This window comes from Pezoporus flaviventris, unplaced genomic scaffold (assembly GCF_033815535.1).
Source record: "Pezoporus flaviventris isolate CSIRO_AGI_PZ_B2104156 unplaced genomic scaffold, CSIRO_AGI_Pfla_v1 ptg000054l, whole genome shotgun sequence".
Lineage (NCBI taxonomy): Eukaryota > Metazoa > Chordata > Aves > Psittaciformes > Psittacidae > Pezoporus > Pezoporus flaviventris.
Window position 1 is genome coordinate 8,006 of NW_026892602.1, and position 24,540 is coordinate 32,545.

Consider the following 24,540-nt stretch of genomic DNA (forward strand, 5'->3'; position numbering starts at 1 on the left):
AGAGAAGCTTCCTCTGTGAGGGTGGTTAAGCACTGGCAGGTTGGCCAGAGAAGTTCAGGCATCTCCACCCTTGGAGATACTCAAAATCCAACCAGAGGTGGTCCCAGGCTCTAGCTGACCCTGCTTTCAGCAGCAGGGAGTAGATGAGAGATGAGCATTTCCAAAGGTGCCTACCCACCTTAACTATTTTCTGTGAGTCTTTGATCTGTGTGTGCCTCAGTGATGAGATGAGCACCAACAGGTGCCAGATCTTTATGGAAGGGGTTTTGAAAACCCAGTTCAGCTGTGTGAGGTCTGTCCCCAGTTCACTGGATCCCTGCTTGGGCTTGGGTGCTGTGGTGTTTTCCCACCACAGGTACAGAAGACAGAAGAAACCAGGGCTGCCTGTGCCAAGCATCCCAACCAATTAGCCTCAGTGTAGCCACCTAGTGTCACCTGGGGTGGTGTTTCCAATGCCCAGCACCCAAATTTTGGCAACACTTGGCTGGGCTGTGGGGGCAGGGATGCACCCGGGTGATGTCAGAAATCAGTTATACCCCATGAGACCCACCACCACCCTCAAGCCTGCTGCACTGACCCCCAGCTTCCCCTGCCCCTGGGCAGTGGGGGCAAAGAAACACCTGCACAACAATGCCGTCACTCATTAAAGGTTTGGTTTATTTCTGGTTTAAATCAAAATTAGTTGCTCTCTGTAATTACATTATATATAGATTTATAGAGACATTATAGAAAAGAATTTTTTGCTTTTTTTCTGCAAAAATCTGTAAATAAAAAATAAACAATCAAACAAAAACAAAAGGTCGCAGCTTGTGACTGTGGGTCTGGCTATCCTTCTGCTCCTCCTGCCCCTGCCCTCCATGGCACTTCCCAGCAGACCAGGAAAGGCTCTGGGCTGGGGCCCCATCTCACTAACATTCCCCACAGCCACAGCCAGGGAGGGACAGGAGCATGTGGAGCTGGAAAGAAGAAACGCCAGAAGAATATATTAATATCTCGTATCTCATTTTATTGAAGTCTGGGGACTCCGAGTGGCAAAGGGCAGCAGTCCCCATGGCCCAGGCAAAACAAACAGCATGGTTTCCCCAAAGTGCAGCTCCAGAAATCTGGTAGTCTCCATGCTGCTTCAAAAGCCAACAAGGGGGGCAGGACAGGTGGGTGCCCGGTGTGGTTTAAATAGCAATCAGAGGGTGGGATGTGCAGCGAGTACTCCCCTGCCATGGGTGCTCCATTAGTGTGTGGCTGCAGCAAGCTGCCATGTGGGTGACACTATGGTGCACTGCCGGGAGCGGAATGGGCCAGGCAGCCCCAGCCTGTGCCAGGCTGGTGCCCAGCAGTGCCTTGGCCCTCAAGGGATGGCAGAGGGGTTGCATGGTGTCTCAGAAAGCTGTGCTGGCCATGCTGGCTGGGGCAAAGATCCGCGGGAGGCTGTCCAGGGTCTCCTCCAGCTGCCGGTGAGCTGATCTGCCATCTTCCCCTGCAAGCACATGCTGTGGTCAGGGAAGCAGGCCCCGGAAGCTCTGTCCTATTCCCATACCCAGCCACCTTCCTTGGCCTTTCCAGGGAAACGTGGCTAATGTCAGGCAGAGCTGAGCCTGCATGCTAAAAGCCCACAGAGTGGAGAGCTCTCTTGTCCTCCTTAGTACACTCTTGGGCAGGTCCCAGCTGGGATCTGGCTCAAAAAGCCCCCAGCGCTCCTGATGGGGATGTTGCACATCCTGTTCTTCAGCTGCCTGCCCTACCCCTGCCCACATGGAGGAGGGATTAAGGATCACCCATGGGCTGCGGGAGAGCCTGGCTTGGGAGAAAGAGGCCAGGGCTTGGGGCTCTGCCAGCTCCAGCATCTCAGACAGCCATGCACATCTGCATACATCTTATAGGCCCCTTCCAGTACCTAAAGGAGCTACAAGAAATCTGAAGAGGGACTTTTGACAAGAGCCTGTAGGGAGAGGACAAGGGGGAATGGCTTTAACCTGACAGAGGGGAGACTGAGATGAGATCTCGGGAGGAAGTTCTTCCCTGTGAGGGTGGTGAGTCCCTGGCACAGGTTGCCCAGAGAAGCTGTGGCTGCCCCATCCCTGGCAGTGTTCGAGGCCAGGTTGGACGGGGCTTGGAGCAACCTGGTCTAGTGGAAGGTGTCCCTGCCCGTCACAGGGGGTTGGAACTGGATGAGCTTTGAGGTCCCTTTGAACCCAAACCAGGCTGTGATTCTATGATTCCCTGGACCAGGGATCCCAAGAGCTTCCCCAGGCACACACAGGGATGCATCCATCCATCCATGCTACAAGCTGGCTGTAGTCAGCACCCCCACCCACAGCAGCCATCCCCAGCAAGATGTGGTGACATGGACAGTCTTCTGGGACATGGGACATGAGGCTTCTACGTGTGCTAGGTGCCACGGGGATGGCCTCTGTGAACAGCCAAGACACACAGAATCCAAACATGACATGGCTGACAGGCTCTAAGACAGAGACATTCGTGAGCAAAGCGGCCAGAGTGGGACAGGGGATGAGGACAGCTCATGTGTCCCAACCTGTGCAGCAGCTGCCGCGACCTGGAGGCCTAGAAACCCACTCAGATGGTTCTCTCAGTGCCATCTAGCAAATAACAAATGAAAACCAGGCTTAGTGCTCCATGGCCACAGCAGCCTGGCCCTCGCTGCCCACTGCCATCTTGCTGTTGCCTGGCAGAACTTGGGGCACAATGAGCCAGGATGCGTGGGGTAGGCAGCAACTAGCCCAAGACACCCTTCTCCCATGGGCTCTGCTGGCACCAGGAGATTCCACTTGGGATAACATGAGTGGGAAGGGAGCAGGGAGGAGCAGCAGGACACTCACCACACAGCATCAGGCTCTGCTTGGCTGCCTCCCGCACAGGCTCCTTGTCAGTTTGGCACAAGTAAACCAGCTGCTCAATGCTTTCCTTGGCCTGCAGGAGAAGGGACAAGGGGTTCAGTGTGTCTGGCAGCAGGGACACAGCAGAGGGGAAGGCAGCACAGGGAGCTGCAGCCCCATGGTGCAGGAAAATCCTGGTCCTGTTCCTTCCCTCCCCACATCCCTGCCTGCCCTGCCCCTGCTTGCTTCTCCAGCATATGTGGGGCAGCCCCAGCTCCTCTTCTCAAGGGAGCTGGTGTGTCTGAAGCCACTGGCCACATGCAATTCCTCTTGCTCCGGAGGATGCAGCTCCGCTGCCTGCTCCCTGCATCACTCTCACCTTCAGGCAGCCCAGCGCTGCACACCCTGCCACGCGCGTCTGCACCTCCTCATCCTCCAGCTGCTCCAGGTAGCACACAAGGGCCTGGGGGGAACATGGGGGTCAGTGCCACCACCCTGCAGAGCCAGGGGTCAGCACCCACCTCATCCCACCTCATCCTTAGCTACTCCAGCACATACCCGTTGTCGGAAGCGGGGGTTCTCTGCCAGGCTACGGAGCTGGGCTGACACGGCGCTCACCACCTTGCTGTTGCCCTCCACAATGAGCAGGCTCAATGCCTTCAGTCCCTCCTTCTTGAGGCGGCCTTCCGGCATGCGCTTCAGGGCACGCAGCACCACGTCCTGGTCGTCCGAGTTGAGGTTCTGTGCCAGCATCACTGTGGGGAACCATGGGCTGAGCTGAGGTGTGGGGAGCCCAGCTGCACTGCCCCTCTGCCACAGGGAACCCAGCTCAGGCAACCCTGCACCCATGCCTGATAGAGCTGACCCCACACAGAGTGCCAACACATGGGGGCACCCAAGCCAAGGTGCTGCAGATCTACAGCAAGCGCCTAGGGTGCTCAGGAAGGCAGCACGGATGTGGGCCATGCACTGGATCAGAACTTGTCCATCCCAAGGATGGCAGAGCCTCTGGGGGATGCCCCAAGGCCACCATGGTGGTACTGCAGGGTGATCCCCTGTGGTGATGCTCCAGCACCCCATAGAATTATGGGGTAGTTCAAGTTGGAAGGGACCTTCAAAGCTCATCTAGCCCAATCCCCCTGCAGTGAGCAGGGATATCCTCAACATCCTCATACCAGGGTCTAGGGAGCATGAGAGGGCACCCACCTTCCTCTGCCAGCTCCATCATGTAGGTGTCAAGCACCAGGGTGCCAAGCGACTCGAAGTGGCTCCAGTACTGGAAGATAGTGACCTGCTCACCCTGGGCACTGCCGGGCCGCCGGGGCAGCCGCCGATTCAGCACATCTTCCACTAGTTTCACACAAACTGCAGGAAAGGGCTGGGCTCAGGATGTGCAGCAGCCATGGCCACCCCTCAGGGCTCCTGGCACACATAGGCCCTCACACATGGTCACTGTGTGGGGCTGGTAACTCCCCAAACACCTCTGTGCTCACCAGCATCAGCCAGGCCAGGGTGCTGCTCATTGATGGGTGCTGCGTACTGCGTGCTGAGCACCTGCAGGAACCGCTCCACAGGGCAGGAGTAGACGTTGGGGGCCTCCACGCAGCAGTCCCAGAGGGGCAGCACACCCTCCTTTCGCGTTGAGAACTGCACCACTGCAGGGACAGGTGCTGTCAAACATCCCAGGACACCACACTACATGCAGCCCCAGTGCGGTCCCCGCGGCTGTGTGGCTTTACCTTCAGTGGCAGAGGCAGCTGTTCCCGCTCGCTCCTCTGTGAGCTGGCACACGATCTCCAGAACCTGCGCCTCCTGCAGCAGCCTGTCCAGGGCGTACATCTCCTGGCACCGCAGGGGACCAAAGGTGCCCAGTTTCTGCAAGGCACAGCCAAAATGGGGACCTCATGGACAGAGCTCACCACATGCTGCAGCAAGACACCCCTCAAAGGGGAACTCACAGCCCACACCAGATCTTCCATCCCCAGCACATCTGCCCCTGTGCTCACCAGCAGCAGGCGGTTGCAGTTGTTGAGGTGAAGCACCAGGGCCTTATCCAGGAACTCATTGCCAGTGCTCAGGGGATCAGTGCTGGCCTCAGAGCCACTGCACATGCTGGTGTCATCGGCACCAGTCTCACCAGCGCTGGGGGCCCTGCTGCTGCGCTGCGTTCTGCCAGCCCTCCTGCAAGCCAGGGAGAGATGGAGGCAGAGATCAGAATGGGAAACCTGGGCCTGGGATGGTCTAAATGTGCTTGGCCACTCAGGCAAAGCTGGGCATCCCCCATCCCAACTGCCCCAGGGCTGCATCCTGCCCTGCGCCGCATCCCAAGACCCTGCTGTGCACCTCTCATCTTGGAGAGGCTCTTCCTCAGAGCCCTCGGAATCCTCCATGTCCGAGGTGTTGAGGAAGCTGAAGCTCTCCAGTGCGTGCTCCACTGTCAGGCTGATGCTGGAGGCCCGGCTGAGGAAGACACCTTGCTTCTGCTGCAGAGGAAGGCATGTCGGGGTCAGATCCTGGGTCGTCAGCCAGACAACCCCACCTTCCGCATCCCCATGCATCACCATCAGGAATCACGGAATCACAGCCCGGTTGAGGTTGGAAGGGACCTTAAAGCTCATCCAGTTCCAACCCCCTGCCACGGACACAGACACCTTCCCCTAGACCAGGTTGCTCCAAGCCCTGTCCAGCCTGGCCTTGAACACTGCCAGGGATGGGGCAGCCACAGCTTCTCTGGGCAACCTGTGCAGGGCCTCAGCACCCTCACAGGGAAGAACTTCTGCCTAAGAGCTCATCTCAGTCTCCCCTCTGTCAGGTTAAAGCCATTCCCCCTTGTCGTTTCCCTACAGCCCCTTGTCCAAAGCCCCTCTGCAGCTTTCTGACAGCAAAATGGCCCTGTTCCCATTATCCTTTGGGATTGCCATCAGAGGTGGTTCCATCGCCCTTGTCTCCAGGCACTGCCAGCCCTGTCCCCAGTCCCCAGGCACTGCCAGCCAGGACGAGCCTGTCCCCGCTTGCCCGGGTGCTGCAGGGAGCTCCTCACCAGCAGCATCTCCTCCAGGTGCTTGAGCTCCCGTTCAAGGGGATGCAGCTCTGGGAACTGCCCCCGATAGTCATCCAGGGCCGAGCCCAGGAGGCTGATGGCCTCCTCCAGACCGGAATCCACCACCTTCCCCCGGGGCACCTCAGGGACACTGGCGGGCAGCGGTGTGGTTGTCACTGGGCTCTCATCCGTGGACGCTTGTGCTGGTGCCATGGGGACACCAGCGCTGCAGCTGCCCCATGCTGGCGCCTGGCTCTGCACTGGCTTGGCCTCGCTGGTGGTGGCCCATGCCACAGAGGCACAAGGCTTGGCCTCAGCACCCCTGTCATGTGCTGGTGCCACCACTGCCACTGAGGCACCAGGGACAGGGTCCACGTCCTGCTCAGCAGTCCCCATGTCCTGTGGGCTGGGTCCGAGCTCCCAGGGGCTCTCTGCAGCCTTGGCCTCCATTGTGGTGTCCCCACTGGCCTCACTGATGTGGCTCAGAGTCCGGGAGTAGGGCACATGGCCATTGGCCACCGCTTCCTTCCTGTGGCTGCCTGGCTCCTCTGGCTGGCTCTCAGCAGTGGGAATGCTGGCCCCAGTGCCAGGCTCAGCCTCTTGCGGCTCCTGGGAGAAGGAAATCTCGATGGCGGGTGCCGAGGCCTGCAGCTCTGGCTGCACTATGGGCTTATGCACAGCGTGGCGGGCACTGCCAGGCAGCTGCGGGCTGGAGGAGTCGTCTGAGGACTCAGAGGAGATGGACCAGGCCGTGCCGTTCTCCAGCTCCTCCTGGCGCCGCAGCATGTTCTGGGGAGGGGGAAAATGGTGTAAGGCAAGACCTTTCTGATCCTCCATCTGCCTTCTCTTCAACCGCGGGCACTCTGGCTCTGCCGGCATGGCTGGATGGCAGACCACGGCTGCCTCTTCCAGCCCCACATCTCACCCTGCATCAGCGGTGACTCCAGCTCCACACACCCAGCCACATACCCTATTGAGCCCTGGGGTGCCAGTGGCTTCCTGACATGGTGAGCAGCTCCAGCATGGCCATGATGGGATGGAACACTTGGAGCCAAGGCCACTACCCATCACGGCTGCAAGGATGGCAACTGCTGCAGTGCCAGCTCATGGTGGACAGCACTGGCATCATGCTAATGTCATGCCAGTGATCACAGAATCACAGCATCAACTAGATTAGAAAAGAGCTGAACCAGTGCCATGCCAACAGCATGTTAGCATCACACAAGCACCATGACAGCATCATGCTGGTGCCATGCCAGCACTGTCACACCAGCACCATTACAGCACACCAATGCCACCAGTGCAGGGACACGGACAAGCCTTCTACTCTCTAGTGCCCAGAGACAGAAGCAGGGCCAGCCTGTGCAGCCCAGGCTCCCCTAACTTGGGGACTGGCTCCCTTGGAACAGCCAGAGCCCATCCTGGTAGGATCAGGTCTCTGGGCATCAGTGAAGGCTGGTGAGTAGGAGATAAGGAGCAACTACAGCTACTGCAGGATGGGCACAGCACTGGCTATGCTACGGGCCAGCTCCAGCCCTCGCACTTACACGGCCCTGCTGCGGCCATCTCCCGAGCTCGCCTGAGGAGACATCGCCGCAGGAGCAGCTTTGAGACAGCTTCTCGAAGAGTGTCTCCTGAAAGATGTCCAGCAAGGACCAACCATGCTTGTCGACCACCCGCCCAGGGCTCTCAGGCTGAGAGAAGAGGAGCTGTGAACACGGAAGGAGCAGGCACTGGTGCCAGGGTGCCCTGGCTGGATCACTAGAGAGGAGCCGCCCACCCCTGCATCACCCACTGGGATATAGCCTGGTCACATCCCCACGCAGACCCCTCCATGGGCACCTCACTGAGCAGCCCTCAGCCCTACACTTACATAGAAAGCCTGTTCCCGCAGGGATGGCGTGTCAGGCGGGCTCTGGTTGTAAGTGGAGAATCTCTTGTTCACTGTGGAGGCCTTGTTGACGGTGCTGGCTGCTGAGGGCTGGTCGTCCTTGTCGAAGGGGCTGAGGAGGAGATCAGGGAGGTGAGGGTTGTGTGCCATCCTTGGTGAGGCTGCTCTACAGCAAGCAGTCCTCCAGGACCCCATCCAGCCCACCTCTGATTTTCCATAATTGCAGCCCAGTTTTGGGATGTGAGAGAGCCCTAGGCAGGCCACCTCTTTTCATACCGTGCCAGGCATCCCAAAGCCTGCCATGTGCCACCAGCAATCCCTGCTGAGATACTCACTTCCAGGTCACCTCCAGGCTGAGTTTGAGGGTGCCCAAGTCATTGATATCCACAGCTACTACCTGAGGTAGAGCTGTAAAGAGGTCCTTGGTCTCGCAGGACACATTGCCCACCACAACATGGTTGGCCAGGCTCTTTAGCTCCGTCACCTGGAGAAGGAAAAGGAGGAGAGGAAGAGACAAGTCATGGGCTCTGTTTTATACATGCTGTTTGCATCCATGTGTTGTGCCAGGATTCACCACCACCAGATGTCCTCCTCCCACCCCATATGGGCTGAGGTTGAGGTGAGGTCCTGGAGGGAAGCCCTGCAGGGTGATAGCTGGCCCACATCATTCCTTGCCCCCTTCTGCACGGTACCTTGATGGAGAGGAACTCGGTGACAAGGGGCAAGAAAACCATTTCCTCGCTGTCCCACACCTGCTTGCTGTTCACCTCAATGCGGCCACGCAGCTTCCACCTCTGCCGTCCGTACTTCATGAAGATCTGGGGGTGCAGGGGCATAAGAATGGGGGAGACACATCACTGGGGTGATGGGTGCTCTCTGTGTGTCCCCAGGCATGGCCAGAGAGCCATGCTACCCAGCAATGCCCTGCAATATGCCCTTCACACCAGCGCCCACCTATGCCCCCCAGACATCCCAAGGACCACAGGGAAAGAGAAGAGCAGATCCCAACCCATACAGTCCCACCAACCTCATACTGGTCACCAGCACAAAGCCGGGCAAAGCCTGCAAGTCCTGCAAGAGAAGGTAGAGGGGCATGAGCAGGCAGCAGGCAGGCAGGCAGTGGGCCAGGAATGGAGTGGGGCACGTTACCTTTCATCCGGACATGGAACTCTCCCAGGTGGCTCTCCAGCTCATTCTCCAACAGACACATGTTCTAGGGACAGAAGGATAGGCAGCACCCATCAGCAGCCACCCATGGGACCCAGCACCCTGCCAGCCCAGCCCAGCACTATCTTACCTCCGTGTACTCCTTGTAGCCCTTGCTGGCCTCGGCCAGGCTCTCACGTGCCTCCCGGCTGCCCGGTGAGCCAGTGCTGTAAGCCTTGACCATGTTGTGGGCTCCATCACGGAGCCGCCGTTGGATGCAATAAGCCTCATAGAGCTCATCTATCTGCAAGGACAAGCCCGAGCTGTGGTGATGGGCAGGGCAGGGAGCACAGCATGGCCATCCCAGTGCTGCACCAAGGTGATCCTGGTCCCTACCTCTCACCTTACTAGCATGAAACTCCAGGCGACGCAGGAAGCGCTCGATTGACTTCACTTGCTGGAAAAGCAGAGGAGATGATGTGAGCAGCAGCACAACCCCTCCACAGAGGAGCTGCAGGCCAGGATGGGCCCTGCTGCCTGTGCTGTAGCTGGAACAGGTCCTGGCCTCCTGGCCTCCTGCCCTCCTGCCCTGCCTGGCAGTGAGCAGAGGCTGTGCTTGCACCCGTGTGCTGCAGCATCCTCCAGCCTTCTCTACTCCAGAGGGTCACCCAGGATACAATCCAGGCTCCAGGGTGCTCTTCTCCCATCTTCAGAGCTAATCCAGTCTCAGCACTCACGAGCAACAACTTCCGCTTGCAAGAAGCAGGTTACAAGCCCCTGCCTGCCTCTGCTCCATCCCTGCCCAGACCCACCATGCCCATAGAGCCCCATCACACCCCACAGGCTACAGAGCAGTGCAAGCAGAGAGGGGCTGGCAGTAGCACATCCTGACTGTTAGGATGGGGGAGAGAAAGGGGAGGGGGTACTGATCCCTCTTACCTTATCCAGATCGTAGAGAAAGCCCTGGAGGAGAGAGGAGAGGGATAAGATGCAGCACAAAGCCAGTTCTGCCCATCCAAGGAGACGCAGCACGTTGCACCCACCACCCATAGCATGTCCAGCACCCAGTCAGGGCTGGGGAGTGCATGACAGTAGGACAGCCCTAAAACAGAGCCCAGACTGGCCCCTAACATCTCCACAGAAGGGATACAGATGGACCATGAGCTGCCCTGGCTGTGTCCATCATCTGCCCAAAGCAGCATGCCCTATAAGGGTCTTCCCAAGCAACACTCACCAGGCGTGAATTCCTCTTGGACTCACGGATCTGGGTGCTGAGCTTCTCCAGTTCCAGCTGGTGCACCTCCAGGTAGGCTCTGGGGGCAACCACACCATGGGGTCATGCTGGGGTGTCATGTTCAGGGATCTTGTCACCCACTGCCCACACCAACCCACCATGACTGGCCCTGCATCCTCACTCCCTGCTGCAGCACTCAGGCAAGGGAGCCCATGTGTGCCGCTACATGGGATGTGGTGGGATGTGGGACCCCACACAGCTCTAGGACTGCACCCAGAAGACCTGGCACGTCCCTGCCTGGTGAGAGTAGAGAGCTGCCAACCCCAAGTCACATGGCAGGCTGTCCCCGTGGTCCTCAGGAGCTCCCTGCCTCCTACTACCCAGCCATAGGGAGCCACAGCACTTACGTCAGGCCCTTCTTGAGAGCTTCGTACACCTCGTCCAGGCGGTTGGGCTGAGGCACCTTGGGTGGTGGGGATTTGTGGGACATTGAGAACATCCTACTGACCCTGGAGCCAGTCTTGCGGGAGATGGTAGGGGTGAAGGGCGAGAGGTTCCTGAGGAGAGAGGCAGGCAAATGGGGGTGGCTGGGGTTAGCACACAGCACCGGGGTCCTCCTTGGTGCCCCAGCCTGCTGAGCACCTTGTCTCAAGACAAGAAGGAGGTTTGGGATGGAGGCCAGGTTGCCCAGATCTGCCTGCCTCTCCCAGGACTCTTGGTCTAACCAGTGGGACTGGGTGAGACAGGGCCGTGAGGCTGGGCAGTGCAGCCTGCATAGCCAGCATGCCTGCAACCCCCCCAGTGCATTGGCTGCCCCAAAGCCATGGAAGGACAAGGAGAAACCCCACAGAAAAGCTGGCAGTGGTGAAGAGCAGAGAGGTCAGACTGTCCCAGCAGGATCCAAGAGGCAGGCTATGGGGTAGTCTCTGAGAGGTGTGGGGGTGCCAGGTTGGGAGGAGCAAAAACAAATGGAGCTGGGAGCAGCTGGAGCCGGGCTGTGTGCCCAGAGTGCCCGTGGAGACACCTTCAGCCCTGGCCACCCTCTGAAGGGGCCATGTTATGCTCCAACCCAGCACTCCAGGTTGCCAGACCTATGCAGATGTTCCCTGCAGTGCGTGCACTGTGACAGGGTGACACATGCCACCATCAGCTTGTTGACCTGCTACGACATGCTCCCAGGGACAGGCAAGGATGCCAGTGGGTGGCAGCACAGGAGCATCCTGCAGACAGGCAGCCCTGGCACCCCATCACACAGTGCAGGACGTGGGGCAGGGATATCCTCACGGATGCTACACCTCTACAGATGTCACCAAACTCGCAGCACAGAGCTGCCCACTAAAGGATGCCGACCCAGCACTGGGCCCCAAACACCACCCTTCCTGCCTTGTGCAACGGAGTCACTCCCAGCCCAGCAAGCAACTCCCCTCTCCAACCAACTCTTCCATTCTTTCTCCCAATGCATGGGAGCCCAGGAGACACCATGGACTCCTCAGCTCCCAGCCCTGGACTGGACCTCCCATCCTGTGCTGCTCTTTGCAGGAGGAGCCACAAGAGTTCACCGAATCACTGGTGGGGGGGAAATTAATATCTTGGTCTCTTCCCAAGCCAGTGGGTACTTACTGGCTTGATTTCCACCTTCCCTCCTCATTTCTGTTCTCCAGGGCTCCAAAGGCATCACCCATAAACATCTGCCCACTAGCCACTTAATCTCTCTTCCCTGTCTCCAAGCAGGCCCCTCTGGCAGCTACAGATCTAGTGATGTGCTGGTGGTCTGGAAAGTGTCACTTGGCCCTGAGGCTGGACAGAACCTGAGGACAGGAGCCAAGCAGGACTGGAAGTCTGCTCCTAGGCAGGGGGAGGCTCTAGCTGGGCTTGTGCCCACCCAGTGAAGGTGCCCATAGGCTGGTAAGGTAGCATGGCACTGCTTTCCCCAGCCAGTGGGTGCACTGGGAGGTAAAAAGGCTGGCTGGGTGCTAGGAGAAGGGATTAAAAGCATTAAAATGCCACAGTCCTGCAACCCAAAGCCATGGAACACCCCTCTCTCAAGAACCACTGCGAGAGAATAGCCAGGAGCTAGAGATGGTGCAGAGGAGGGTGGTGGGGATAAGCAGTGCGTGGGATGATTCTCACCAATGTGAGGTTCAGCAGAGAGGAGGAGGAGGAGGAAGGGGATGGTGGGACCATAACATGATCAGTGGCCAGACAGGATGAGGAAGGACCGGCTGCTCCTGGCAATGCAGCTGATGGGCAGCCAATAAAACCTTTCAGCAACAGGTTTGAAGTGACCTGGAGGAACCTCTGATTCCCACCAGCACTCAAACCCCAACCCGGCCACTGCAGAATGTTCAGGCCATCAAGACACAATGCTTCAGAGGCACCTCAGCTCCTTCACTGCATCATTAAACATGATGAGATGGTCACAGAGAGGCTCTTCAAAGCTGGTAGTGAGCTACACTGCCCCTCTGTGCTCTGGTGGTGTGGGCTGCAGGGTCCTCACCAGCCTGGGACACAGTACAGTGGAGGGTTCAGGTGATGGGCTCTCCCTGCTGTTTGACCTCGATGCTCATTGCAGCCCCCACCATGCAACATCCCCTGGGTACCACAAGGGTCCCTTGAGGAAGACGCCAGGACAGCAGGTTGGGAAGGTGCCTTGGATGCACAGCAGGTCCCACCACCTCCCCCTGCCCAAGCCTGTCCCCATCTCTATACCTCATGTTAGGCAGCATGAGCATCCATCTCCTACCTGAAGGGCCGGTCAGCTGTTGAGTTCACTCCAGCAAAGGACTGGCTCCTATTGATCTTGGCGATGAGGACTCGGCGCTGCGGGCGCACAGACAGTGACATCGTTGAGTGTGACCTGGAGGGCCTCCCTGGGGGCAGAAGAAAGGGGTGTCACCAGCAGCAGAGTGGGGAAACACACACAAGCACCCATGGGCTGGGAGCCCTCCCACCTGCTCAGCCCAGGGACCCTGCTGGTGGCACTGACGGGACCTTGCTGTTCCTAAGTGACACTACAGGTGCCCTGCCTTGGGTGAAGCAGGGCTGTGAACACTGTGAGCACTCAGCAAGGACAGACAGGGACCTGCGCAACATGGTCTAGTGTGAGGCACCTCTGCCCGTGGTAGGGGGTTGGAACTAGATTATCTTCAGGTTCTTTCTGACACAAACCATTCTGTGATTCTACGATTCTGGGTCCCAGGTGGGCCCCATGGGAGCCACAGGAAGGCTGATGCCTAACGCCTTCCATGGCCCTTCCCAGACATAAACACGGCAAACTCTCTGCTGTGGCCCTGCCAAACCCCTGCCTGCTAGACACCTCGTCCCATGTCCCGCTGTCGCCTGTGCCACCCGCAGCAGGGGCAGGAAGGGTGTGGGGCTGGATCCGCCTGCCTAGCCCTTCACTGTCTCCACGCTCGCTTCCAGTGAGACTTCAGCAACCAGGAGGGAAGCCCATGGACAACAAAGTGCTTTGGAAAGTCCCCAGCCTTGCTAGGAGCTCTGTGTCAGGAAGGAAACGCCAAGCCATTCCCTACCAGACCCTGGAAAGGCCACACAGGCAGCACGTGTCCAGCCCCATGGCTGCTGCAGCCCTGCCCTCTGCTCCTGGTGCTGCCAGAGACCCAGCCAGGCTCCCTGCAGTCACTGCTGGTGCCTGCATGCCTCTGCCATGGCCAAGACCCATCAGATTTCTGAGCCTTGGGGCCTGGACCTGGCTGCCACCTTCTGCTCCTCTCTGGGGAGAACCCCCTGCAGTCCTTCATCCAGCTCTGGGGCAACACTACACGAAGGACATGGAGCTGTTGGAGTGAGTCCAGAGGAGGCCACAGAGATGCTGTGAGGGCTGGAGCAGCTCTGCTCTGGAGACAGGCTGAGAGAGCTGGGCTGGTTCAGCCTGCTGAAGAGAAGGCTCCTTAAGGGGAGACCTTAGAGCAGCTCCAGTGCCTAAAGGCGCTACAAGAAACCTGGAGAGGGGCCTTGGACAAGGGCCTGTAGGGACAGGACAGGGGGGAATGGCTTTAACCTGACAGAGGGGACACTGAGATGAGCTCTTGGGCAGAAGTTCTTCCCTGTGAGGGTGGTGAGGCCCTGGCACAGGGTGCCCAGAGAAGCTGTGGCTGCCCCATCCCTGACAGTGTTCAAGGCCAGCTTGGATGGGGCTTGGAGCAACCTGGTCTAGTGGAGGGTGTCCCTGCCTTTGGCAGGGGGGGTGGAATTGGATGAGCTTTAAGGTCCCTTTCAACCTAAACCGGGCTGTGATTCTGTGAACACAGGGAGCATTCCTGCAGGCCAAAGCCCAAAGCAAGAGCAGGGGGATTGGGAATCCTCCTGGCCCTGCCACCCCCAGCAGTGCCAGCTGGGCACATGGAGGAGCCCATTCCACAGGGCTTGACACCAACTCAGTCCCTTTGTCCCTGCCAACCTCCTAAAGCCGAGTTGCGGGCCTGGGAGCCAGGAGCTGACAGGTATGATCCCACACTGTGCCCGGCAGTCACATAACATGCCAGGGAAGTTCAGGCAGGGTGCTCAGACACACAGCATCCCAGCTGCCCACCCCAGCATGGCCAGCAATGAGGCCCAGCCCTAGTAGCACCAGGGACCACACAGGGATGCAGGCATTGCCCTGCATCCCACTGCTATCCCCATTCCTTCCTCTGGCACAACAGGAATAAGCCCAACTCAAATCAGGACAGACCTGCTCAGCTGCTGGTGGGCACTGCTCTGGTGCTGTGCTACTCAGTGTCCTCCAGCCATGCTGTCACCTCCCTGCACACCAGTCTGGGACAGGCATTCACAGCACCCAGGATGAGCCAGGGGTCTGGAGTCAAAGCCAACCACCACCAAGAACCTCTATCCCAGCAGAACTGGGATTCAGCAGATCCATCTAGATCTTCCTTGGCACTCGAGTCCTAGCACAGCACCAAGGAGCTGCTTGGTGTGTCCCACTGCCTTGGTGTTATCCTGGTGCTAGTCCATCTAGTTTCCAGGACAACGCTGTCCCAGTTAAGCTCATTATAAGAAGCTGTAATCCCTGGCAGCCAAACTGACCTGCAGGGCCTGGGCAGATTACCCTCTGCAGGGCTCTTTAATCTGCTCCCCACTGAGCGAGCAAGGCCTGTGGCACCGGTGCTTGTGGCCGCAGCTGGGCATTACAGCCAACCATCTATAGGGAAAGGAAAGCACCCACCACCCCTGAGACCATGCGCTCCACAAGTGGAGCAGGTCAGAGCTCCTACAGGGTGAGCACAGCCCTGCCAGACCATTCTTCTCCAATCCATGTTACAGTCTGGGGACACAGAGGGCTCAAAAGAGGGAGCCCACACAGGGCAAAAGGATATGAGAGCATCACAGGGTATCTCAGGGGGACAAGGATGCTGGAGGGGCTGCAAGGGACCAATGCCCCTGCACAGCTCCACAGGAGAGCCAGAGCAATCCCCAGCCACTCACCCAGGCACCTTGGAGGCTGGGTTGTGCTCCAAGGCCGCCGGGGCTCCTGGGCTGGCACAGGAAGCAGTGCCATGAGCCTGCTCACAGGACCCCACTCTCCCCCAAACACCCCCCAAACCCCACCAGCAGCCGGTGGATGCAGACCTGAGTCAGCAGCAAGAGATGGCACAGCCCAGTGCCAGGTCCTGCGAGCACCAGCCTATCTCCACAGCACCCTGCAATCCCTGGTCAGCACCCTGCAGCTCACCCCCTGTGTCAGAACCCCAAAGCCCCTTCCAGAAGGAGAACACAGGCAGGCAGGAGCTGGGTGCCAGAGGGCAGCGCTGCCTGCATGAGGCAGGGTATGCAGGCTGTGGGGTCTCCACTACTGGCACGCTGGGCTCATAGTGGAGGGAAAAACCCCGGCATGGTGCATTCCTGACATTACCAAGATAAGAGGTACCTGGTACGGGCAGCACAACCATTCCCATGGTAAGCAGAGCCTGGGGTACACTTGGAAGGGGCTGCTGACCACCATGTCTCACCCAGGCTTACCGGGAAGCTGGCACTGCACACAGCACTGGCACAGTCATGTCCCTGCCATGTGCTGAGCCCCAAACACATCCCTCCCTCTCCTGAGAAAGAGCTCCATAGGTCTTGCCCCAAATGTCCAGTCCCTGCTACCCCCACCACCCTCAGACCTTAATTAGGACCTTGGTGCTAACAAAGCTGCCTCCCAACCAAGCTTTTCACCTTGCTGTGCCTGCGCTGCAATCCCAGGAATCCGGCTGTTTGTGCGTGCTCGGCCAGCGCTGCCTGTGGGCACTGGCCAGGAGGACAGAGCAGCACCCAGATGTGGGCAACTGGATGGGCAGCACGGCACAGGGTGCTGGAGCCCACCCCGGGGCTCCCCAAGCCCGGCTGCCGGCTCCCTCCTCTCTCCTACTCCTGGTTCTCTGGAGATGATTGGGATCCTAAGAATGCTGGTCGGAGTGGTGGAGGGGGCAGTCCGACCGGCTGGGTTGGTCCCAGCTGGTTTCTGTTTCCGACACTCAGACACCAGCCTCAGGTCGCTATGGCGGGTTTATCAACACTGCCCTGGTCGGAGACACCCCAGACTGGCTCCCCCTGAGCCTCCGGCCTCAGCCCTGGGACCAGCATCTCCAGTAATATCACTCACCGAAGGACAACAATGCATGGGATGGCCAAACCACCACCCCTGACCCCGGGAAGCAACGCCCACAACCAGCCAGCAGCACCCCAAGAGAGGCTGGGCTGTTGTCCCCACACTGATGGGCCTGTGGCCACCTCCCCAGCCACAGTGAGGTACCAGTGTACCCAGTGAGGACACAGCACAGCAGCCATGGGCTGGTCTATCCTGCCTGCGGTGTCTGTGTCAAGCTGGGGTCCCACCACCCCACACCAGCAGCATGATCCTTGGGTGAGCCTTGGGCGCATGGTCAGGATGACCTCGGGAGCCTGTGAATTTGTCCTGCGGCACAGCCCGGCCACTGCATCCGTGTTTGCACAGCTGTGTCCCCACTGCCCTGACCCAGGCCCCCTGCCAGCCCTTTCCGGCCCCAGGACAGCGCTTGGCCAGCTCTTGGTGTGGGCTGAAGCAGCTCTTCCCTCCCACCACCTCTCATCCCTCCTGGGCATGCAGGACACAAGCATCCAGGGACACACGCCATGGTCACAGGGAGCCTGGGAGCCACCTTTTCCCTGACCTCCTCACACTCTGCCTCTCCTCCAGGCAGACATCCTCCAGGGCCGGCTGAGGAGGGGGACTGGGGATTTTGGGGAATGGGATGAGTCAGTGAAGGGAATCCCAGCTCCTTGTTACTCACCCAGGAGAGAAACTCCCGGCCATAAAGTTGCAGCCCCAACCAGAGCAGGGGATGGTGGTTTGGGGGCTGGAGGGGTACTGGGGCCATGGCAGCAGAATCCACCCTCACAGCTGTGGGAGGCCACTGGCTCCTTGGGCCAAGTGGGAGGGCGGCAGGAAAGGGAAGGAGCTGCGAATGGGAAGAATTGGAGGAAGTGCTTATTTACCCCACGGAGTATCCCTGAGGAAGGGCAGGGCATGGCGCAGGCAGACACTCACAGCCACCTCTCCGCCTCCCACCCCACCACCCATCCCATGGGATCCCATTAACAGAGTAGTCTGCAAGCCCCAAACTGTGACCCAAGGACATGGCCACTGCTGGAGCTGGGGGATTCCCCAGTGCCTTGTTGAGCTCAAGCCCTGTTTTCTAGGACAGCTCCTGAGAACCAGCCCAGGACGACCATGGTCCCAGTGAAATGCGTCCCCCACGACCAAAGGCACAGATCAAGCACCCAGCCAGGATCCAATGGCTTTGGAGGCCCTACCAGATGGGACTGCAGCCTCACACGGGGACAAGACCCTTCTCCTGAGTGGGCTGTGACCCCTCTCATAGACGCTGAGATCCTCTGGAAGGGTCCTGGGGTTGGCATAACCTTGCGAAGGTCCCACATTCCACCTTCACCCCTGCCTGCTCACCTCAGGGGGCTCTGCTGGGTACCAGTAGCTTCCCCTCCACAAATCCTACCTGGGCAATTTGGTCCCTGTGTATGAAAGCCATCCCAGGATCCCCCATTCTGCCCAGTTTCCTTGGGAATACCATGCTGGGGATGCTCAACATGGAGCCAGGCTGTTTGTCTTCATTAGCGTGGCCACACATAAGACATGGGAGCACAAGGAGGAGAAAACTGATTTGATGCTGTGGTATTGGGGGTGCTTTGCATCCGTGGGGGCTAGGCATCCGTGGGGGCCAGGCATCCGTGGCCCCTCTCCTGCCTTGAGATGCAGAGCCTGGGCCCTACCCTGCCATGGACACCCCTGCACTGCATCCTGCAGTGACAACCACGTCCCTTGCAGGTGGTGGGTACCCACATCCTTGGCGCCCCTGGCAGGGAGAGCTCTCCTCCTGAGGAAGCTGCTCACCCTAAAAAACCCACACCCCCAGCCCAGCTGTGTCACAACCAGGGGTCCCCAGATGCCCCGCGCTTGCTGGGAAGCTCCGTACCTTTGGGTTTGCCATTCATAGCGGGCTGCGGCAGCAGGTCCCTCTCGGGCTGGGGTCAGCGTCCCGCCTGCCTCTCTCTCATGCCGTCCGTCCGCCCATGTGCAGGGCCCCCCCGGGCTGTCTCCTCCCACACTTCCCCTGCCCAGTGGCTGACATCACTGCCAAGCGCCGCAACTCCAGACGGGAATCAGGGATGGGAGGACAGAGGACGGGAGGGATGGATGCCTGTCCCCCTTGGAGGGAGGGGCGTCCACTGGCACTGGCTGCTCCAGAAAAGTGGCACCCTGTGGTTCCCCATCCTTCCCTTCCCACCACCCCACTGGGGAAACTGAGGCACGGGGGCAAGGCTGGGGACCACCCTGTAGGTCACTGCGGTGCAAACTCTCCCCCACCCCCTCTCCAGGTTGCTTTAAAGCAGAGTGAAGAGCAGGGCTGCTGTCAGACCCCGGGATGGGGGGATACAAGACTGCCGTGGCTTTGCTGTGAGTTTTCCATGGCATTTCATCCCCCTGGCACACCCACGGGAAACCTGTAACACTGGGAAAAGGGTTTCCTTGCTCAGATGTCCCCAGATTGTGTCATCAGGGTCTCCAAAGCCTTGGAGGGGCTGGCTTCAGCCAGGACTTTCTCGCAGGGCATTTCAAAATGCTGAGTGCCATTCCCACATGGAACCAAGGGTGTTACATGACCCAGGGGATGCAGCTCACATGAGGCAGCATGGCAAAGCCACCTGCCCTCCATGCCAACCCATCAGCCCCTCCCAGCCCCACAGCTCTCTGTTTAGGGCACAGGGATGCCCTAAGCAACCAGGGGACTTTGTGGCACAGATGTCACCGCCCTCCAACACTATTGGTCCCCGTACAGGTCCCAGTCCTGGGGTACCCAGGCCTGTCACCCCCTCCAGCTCAGATGCAGGAGGCTGGAGCAGCCAACTCCATGCAGGCTGGGACCAGCTGCCGTCACCACGTCACTGGAGCAGGAAGAGCCACCTCCCTCCATGCTCCTTTCCTGTTTGCTGCTGCTTTTAGAGTGAGGTCAGGCCAGGTTCAAGAGGAAAAGCACTTCGGCAGAGGCTTGGGGGTGCTCACAGAGATGGGGTGCTCCCAGACACAGTTATTCCCCTGCCTAGAGGGTGAGACAGCCATGCCGCTGCTCCCCCAGCCCAGAGCTGGTTCACTCCTCACTGGTCCCTGTGAAGTATGGGCCCAGCACACTGCAGGGGAGGAGTTGGTGCCTGCCTGGGGTCCCTTGTAGGGTGACATGGCTCCCCTGCCATGGGCACCCATGCATAGCCAGCCACAGTCAGGCTTGCCACCAAAGAGTGCTGTTCCCAGGACACCCTCTCTCCTGGTGCCTGGGTGGGTGCCTGAGTGGGTGATCACATGGCTGCACACCACCAGCCTCATTGGGAGAGCACTGGGGAAGAGCTGGTGAGCTGCATCCAAGGAAAAAAACATATCAGCACTGGCAAAGGGCGGCATCTTGTCACCCACCTGCCTGCAGCCTCCATGCCAATGTCATAGAATCACAGACCAGTTTGGGGTGGAAGGGACCACAAAGTCCTAAACCCCCTGCCACGGGTGGGGACTCCTTCCACTAGACCAAGTTGCTCCAAGCCCTGCCCAAGCTGGCCTGTGTGTCATGGAGGGGAGCCAGAAGCCCAGCACACTGCAAAGCATGTTGTGAGGGGGACCCATCTCCACCCCAGCCTTCAAGAACTTACATGAAGACTGTGTCTCCTCCCTTGCCTGGTCAGGATGCATGCCCCTGCCTCTCCCCACTGATGGGAAGAGTCCCAACCCAGTGGCTGCCATGGGCAGGGAACCACCGCCCAGTTTTCCACCTCTTGCTGCTTCTCCTAGGGAAAAACAGTAATCCTGGCACTGACCAGCCTTCTGCAAAGCCTCTGCTGCAGCACCGGCCCATGCCAGCTCATTTGTTCTCATTAAAGGTTAACGAGAAAGCTCTGCTAAAGCTGCCAGAGCCGTGGCAGAGCTGTTCCTCAGTGCCATGAAGGGATGTCCAGGCTTCCCTACCAGTGGGGAAGCAGCTAACGGGGACTCTGCCTCTCCATAGCCCTGCCTGCAGCCCCAGTGCAGGCAGTGGATTCAAGTTGCATGGGACAGCACGACCCTGGCCATCACCCATGGGGAGACCACCAGGAACAGGCAGGAGGTCAGGGTTGTGTATTCAAAAGGTGCAGAGAGTGCTGGAGGAGGACATGGGCATTTAGCACCCAGCAGCCCCCTGCAGGGCCCTCAGCTGGGACACCCTGCCAAGGGAGGACAGAGGAAGGGCACGAGGTGTGGCAGCACTGCCAGGTCCTGGGCAGTAATAAAGTTAAATGAATATCCATGGCCTGGGTGGAGACAGAGAATGGATGAAGGGAAGGGGACAACTGGGTGCCAGTCACTCTCCCAACTGAGGGGACTTCTCTGGATAATCCACCACCTCTGGTGCCTGCCCCCACCTGTCCCATGCAGCAGAGATGTGGGTATAACACCCCAAGCACATGTTTTTTATGGTGTCCTCCATGTCGTGCCCCTCCTCTCACCAGGCCTGGGGAACTGCCCCAAGCATCCTAACTGTGACAGCTGAACATGCAAACAAAAACCTCCATGGGCAGCCGTGCTTGGATATGCATGTTCCAGCCATGCAGAAGGAAAATCCAGGCACCCCAGAAGGACATTCCCACTTCCCTGCCCTCTCTGGGGCTCAGGACTCGTGTCCCTGAGACCCCACATCCTGCCAGCACTGACTCCTGGGGAGGTTCCCCAACACCTTCCTGGTGGCCCCAGGACTACCAGCACCAAGGCTGTGTCCACCCACCCCAGGAAGAAGCCACCACCAGCCCCAGGAGTACACTCCCCTGCTGGCACCAGCACCAGAGACCAAGATGATGTGGATGCTAATTCAGGCTGTTCATGGACAAGCACAACACGCACATGCGTGTGTGACTGGTAGCATCACTGCAGCTGGGAATGTGGCATGGCGGGGCACAGGCAGCCTCAGCGGGTGCACGGTGGGCAGAAGTCACTGATGGCCAAAAGCAGGTGGGGAGGTGAGTGCCAGCACATGGGCACCAGGCTGGTGAGGAGCCAAATTGCTCCTGGCCAAGGCAGAGACCTAGGAGAGGGCACAAGGTGACAATTCTGTCAAGAGGACAGAATCCCAGACTGATTTGGGTAGGAAGGGACCTTAAAGCTCATCCAGTTCCAACCCCTGCCACAGGCAGGGACACCTTCTGCTAGACCAGGTTGCCCAGAGCCACATTTAGCCTGGCCTGGGATGTCTCCAGGGATGAGGCATCCACCACCTCTCTGGGCAAGCTGGGCCAGTGTTTTACCACCCCTAATGTACAAAATTTCTTCCCCACCTCCAGCCTGAATCTCCCTCTTTCAGTTTAAAACCCTCAGCCCTTGTCCTGTCACAACAGGCCCTGCTATAATGTCTCCCCCGAAAAAGACCCACCGCCGTGGCTTGAAGTAGAACCACTATGAATGACCAAGTGACTTGGGGCCAGGCAAGAGCCATTCATGGTCTGGGAAAGCCAGGTCCTAGAGCTGCAGTTGTTCATCCTGCACCACAGGGCTGCAGCTGACCTCTGACTTTTTTTGCAGAAAGCAGCAAAGCAGCTCCAAAACCTCCTGGCAGCCCAATGCCACAGATCCTGTGTGGAGTTCTGTCCACAGGGTTGATGCCCCGAGGGCTGGAGAAGGACCAGCCCTTGTGCCAAGTCAGGCTCAATCCCAGTGGGGCTGGCACCACGGCAGCCGGCAGCATCCCTTGCCATCCAGGCACCAGGGCCACAGCAGCCTCCAGCCCTCCCCCTTCATAGCATCCCCACATGGCAGCAGAAATAGAAGCAATATAAATGGCAGCCCTATAAATAAACCCAAGCACGAGGCAGTGAGCTCGTCCCAGCCTGGCAGTAGCCTCAACCCATGCTGAGCCAGGCCTTGAGCTGCCTGCGCTGTTCCCTGGGGACCCCAAACGCCAGCTCCCTTCACACGATGGGTCTGCCAGGTCCTGTCCTCTAAGTCAGAGCCATGGCAGGAGCTCCAGTGCCCACTGAGCCATGGCCCCTTGTGCAGGCTGGAGCTCAGCGTGGTGGCATCCCTGTGAGACGTCCCTGTGCCACTGCTCAGCTCTTCTTGGGGTAGCAGCAGGCACTGGACGGTGCTTGACCCAGGCACCCCACAGCAACACAGACTACAAAGCTCCTGAGTGCTGGCCAGGAGTCTCAGGCAGGGTTTGGGAACAGATGCCCCCACCCTGACCACTGTCCCTGCTGCAGATTAACAGTTATCCCCCCGACTGCAGCCTAACACCCACATCATTGTTGCCCATCCCAGCACCCCTGTCCCTGCCCTGCCCATGGCTGCCACATTCCCACTTTAGCCCCATCATCTTGTGTCCTCCTTGGGGGCTCAGTTGCTACCACACCAGTTCCCACCACAGCTCTGGGGGGGCTGTGGTGACGCACTGGGGACCTCCACCCACCGATAACAGGCAACGCTGCTGACGCCCAGCCCTGCGGTGCCTTGTTTTGCGTGGCGTCATAGCATGACACCCCAGCCCTGCTTGGGGACACAGCAAGGCTGCTCCTCAGCCACCAGCCAGGAGCTAAGTCCTTGGCTAACACAGGGTTTACAGGAAGGTCAAGTCTTCCCAGTGGCCCCTGTAGTCTCCTTTGGAAATCCGGCAAAGCTAAAACCCACTGAGGCTGTTTGCAAGCCCTGGGATGGCTGGAGGTGCAGCAGGGAAGGAGTTAATGGTGTGAGGCCTTCCCAAGCACTTCTTGGCAGGCTGAGGAGGGCTGGGAGATAGAAGGATCCGGCCAGCAACAAAGCAAGATCTGTCTCATTAATTCCTCTGAGCATTCCTCCCTCTGTCACCCAGGAGGAGGAGGCAGCAGGCAGCTGACACCGAGCACCCAGGTCCCTCAGGAGACCCCCCACCCTGGGGTCCTGTCACCCCGCAGGGGCGATGGCGGGGAGATGGATGCAGCCTCTCCCCTGCGACTTTTGGCTCTGGCGTCGGGCAGACGCTCGGGCACGGCCCTACATGGACACGGGCAGCTTCCCCTTGCCCAGCATTCCGGAGGGATACGAGGAGGGCAGGGCACGGCTCCTCTGCAAACAACCGGCCCCATCCCAAACCCATGAGCAGAGCAGTGAGCCCCGGACAGGGGCTAGGCGAGACGCGGGGCGACACTGGGCGTGGGATTGTGTGACATTGGGTGGGGGATGCTCGCCTCGATATCCCGGTTCCTTCTCCGGGTGCATCCGGGCCCTGCAGCAGGGTGCGGAGCTGCCCTTGGAGCCGCAGGGCGACGGGTCGGAGCAGGGGAGCCCCTCGGCCACGTCCCCGTCCCCACTCTCCCGCTGTCACCGAGCTGTGGGTGCCCACCCGGGGCTGGTGGCAGGCGGCGGCGGTGGCAGCTGCGACCTGGTCCCCCCGCCCCAGGGTGTAACCCCGATAACCAGCCTCGCTCCCCACTGACCCCACTGTGACCGGTGTCCCCCCGGCGGCGCGGAGGTGCCGCTGTCACTCACATGTTCCAGGAGAGGCGGGGGACGAGGCGCGGGGCGAGAGCGGTCCTGGCTCGGTGCATCCCCTTTGTTCCACTCCCATGGACGGGAGCAAGCGGGGAGCTCGTGCAGGCTCTTGGCAGCGCCCACCCCGGCTCTCTCCATGGAAACGCGGGAGCCATGTGATTTCGGCAGGAAACCACGGAGCAGCCAGCGCCAATGGCGGCTGCATGGCCGGGAGCGCCTCCCTCCCGAGGAGACAGGGCCGACACTGCCATTGCCGACATCTACATCGCCGACATCGACATCACTGACACCGCCTTTGCCGATACCGCCATTGCTGACCCCGCCACCGCCATGGCCATGCAGGGGTCCCATCCCCAACATCCCAGC

At 59.4% G+C, this 24,540-nt stretch overlaps 1 protein-coding gene across 1 annotated transcript; it reads right to left on the bottom strand.

The window, feature by feature from the left end:
• Positions 1–636: 636 nt before the first annotated feature.
• RIPOR1 (RHO family interacting cell polarization regulator 1) lies at positions 637–24,540 on the bottom strand. Its single transcript, XM_061468863.1, is given in 23 exon segments — positions 637–1,474; positions 2,835–2,925; positions 3,211–3,294; positions 3,390–3,586; positions 4,038–4,196; positions 4,325–4,486; positions 4,571–4,706; positions 4,838–5,012; positions 5,175–5,314; positions 5,872–6,660; positions 7,745–7,874; positions 8,098–8,246; positions 8,455–8,580; positions 8,790–8,833; positions 8,912–8,975; positions 9,060–9,212; positions 9,312–9,365; positions 9,848–9,871; positions 10,143–10,221; positions 10,550–10,699; positions 12,886–13,012; positions 24,172–24,258; positions 24,261–24,540. Coding segments are annotated over 23 exon segments (3,492 nt in total). The 5' UTR covers positions 24,535–24,540; the 3' UTR covers positions 637–1,376.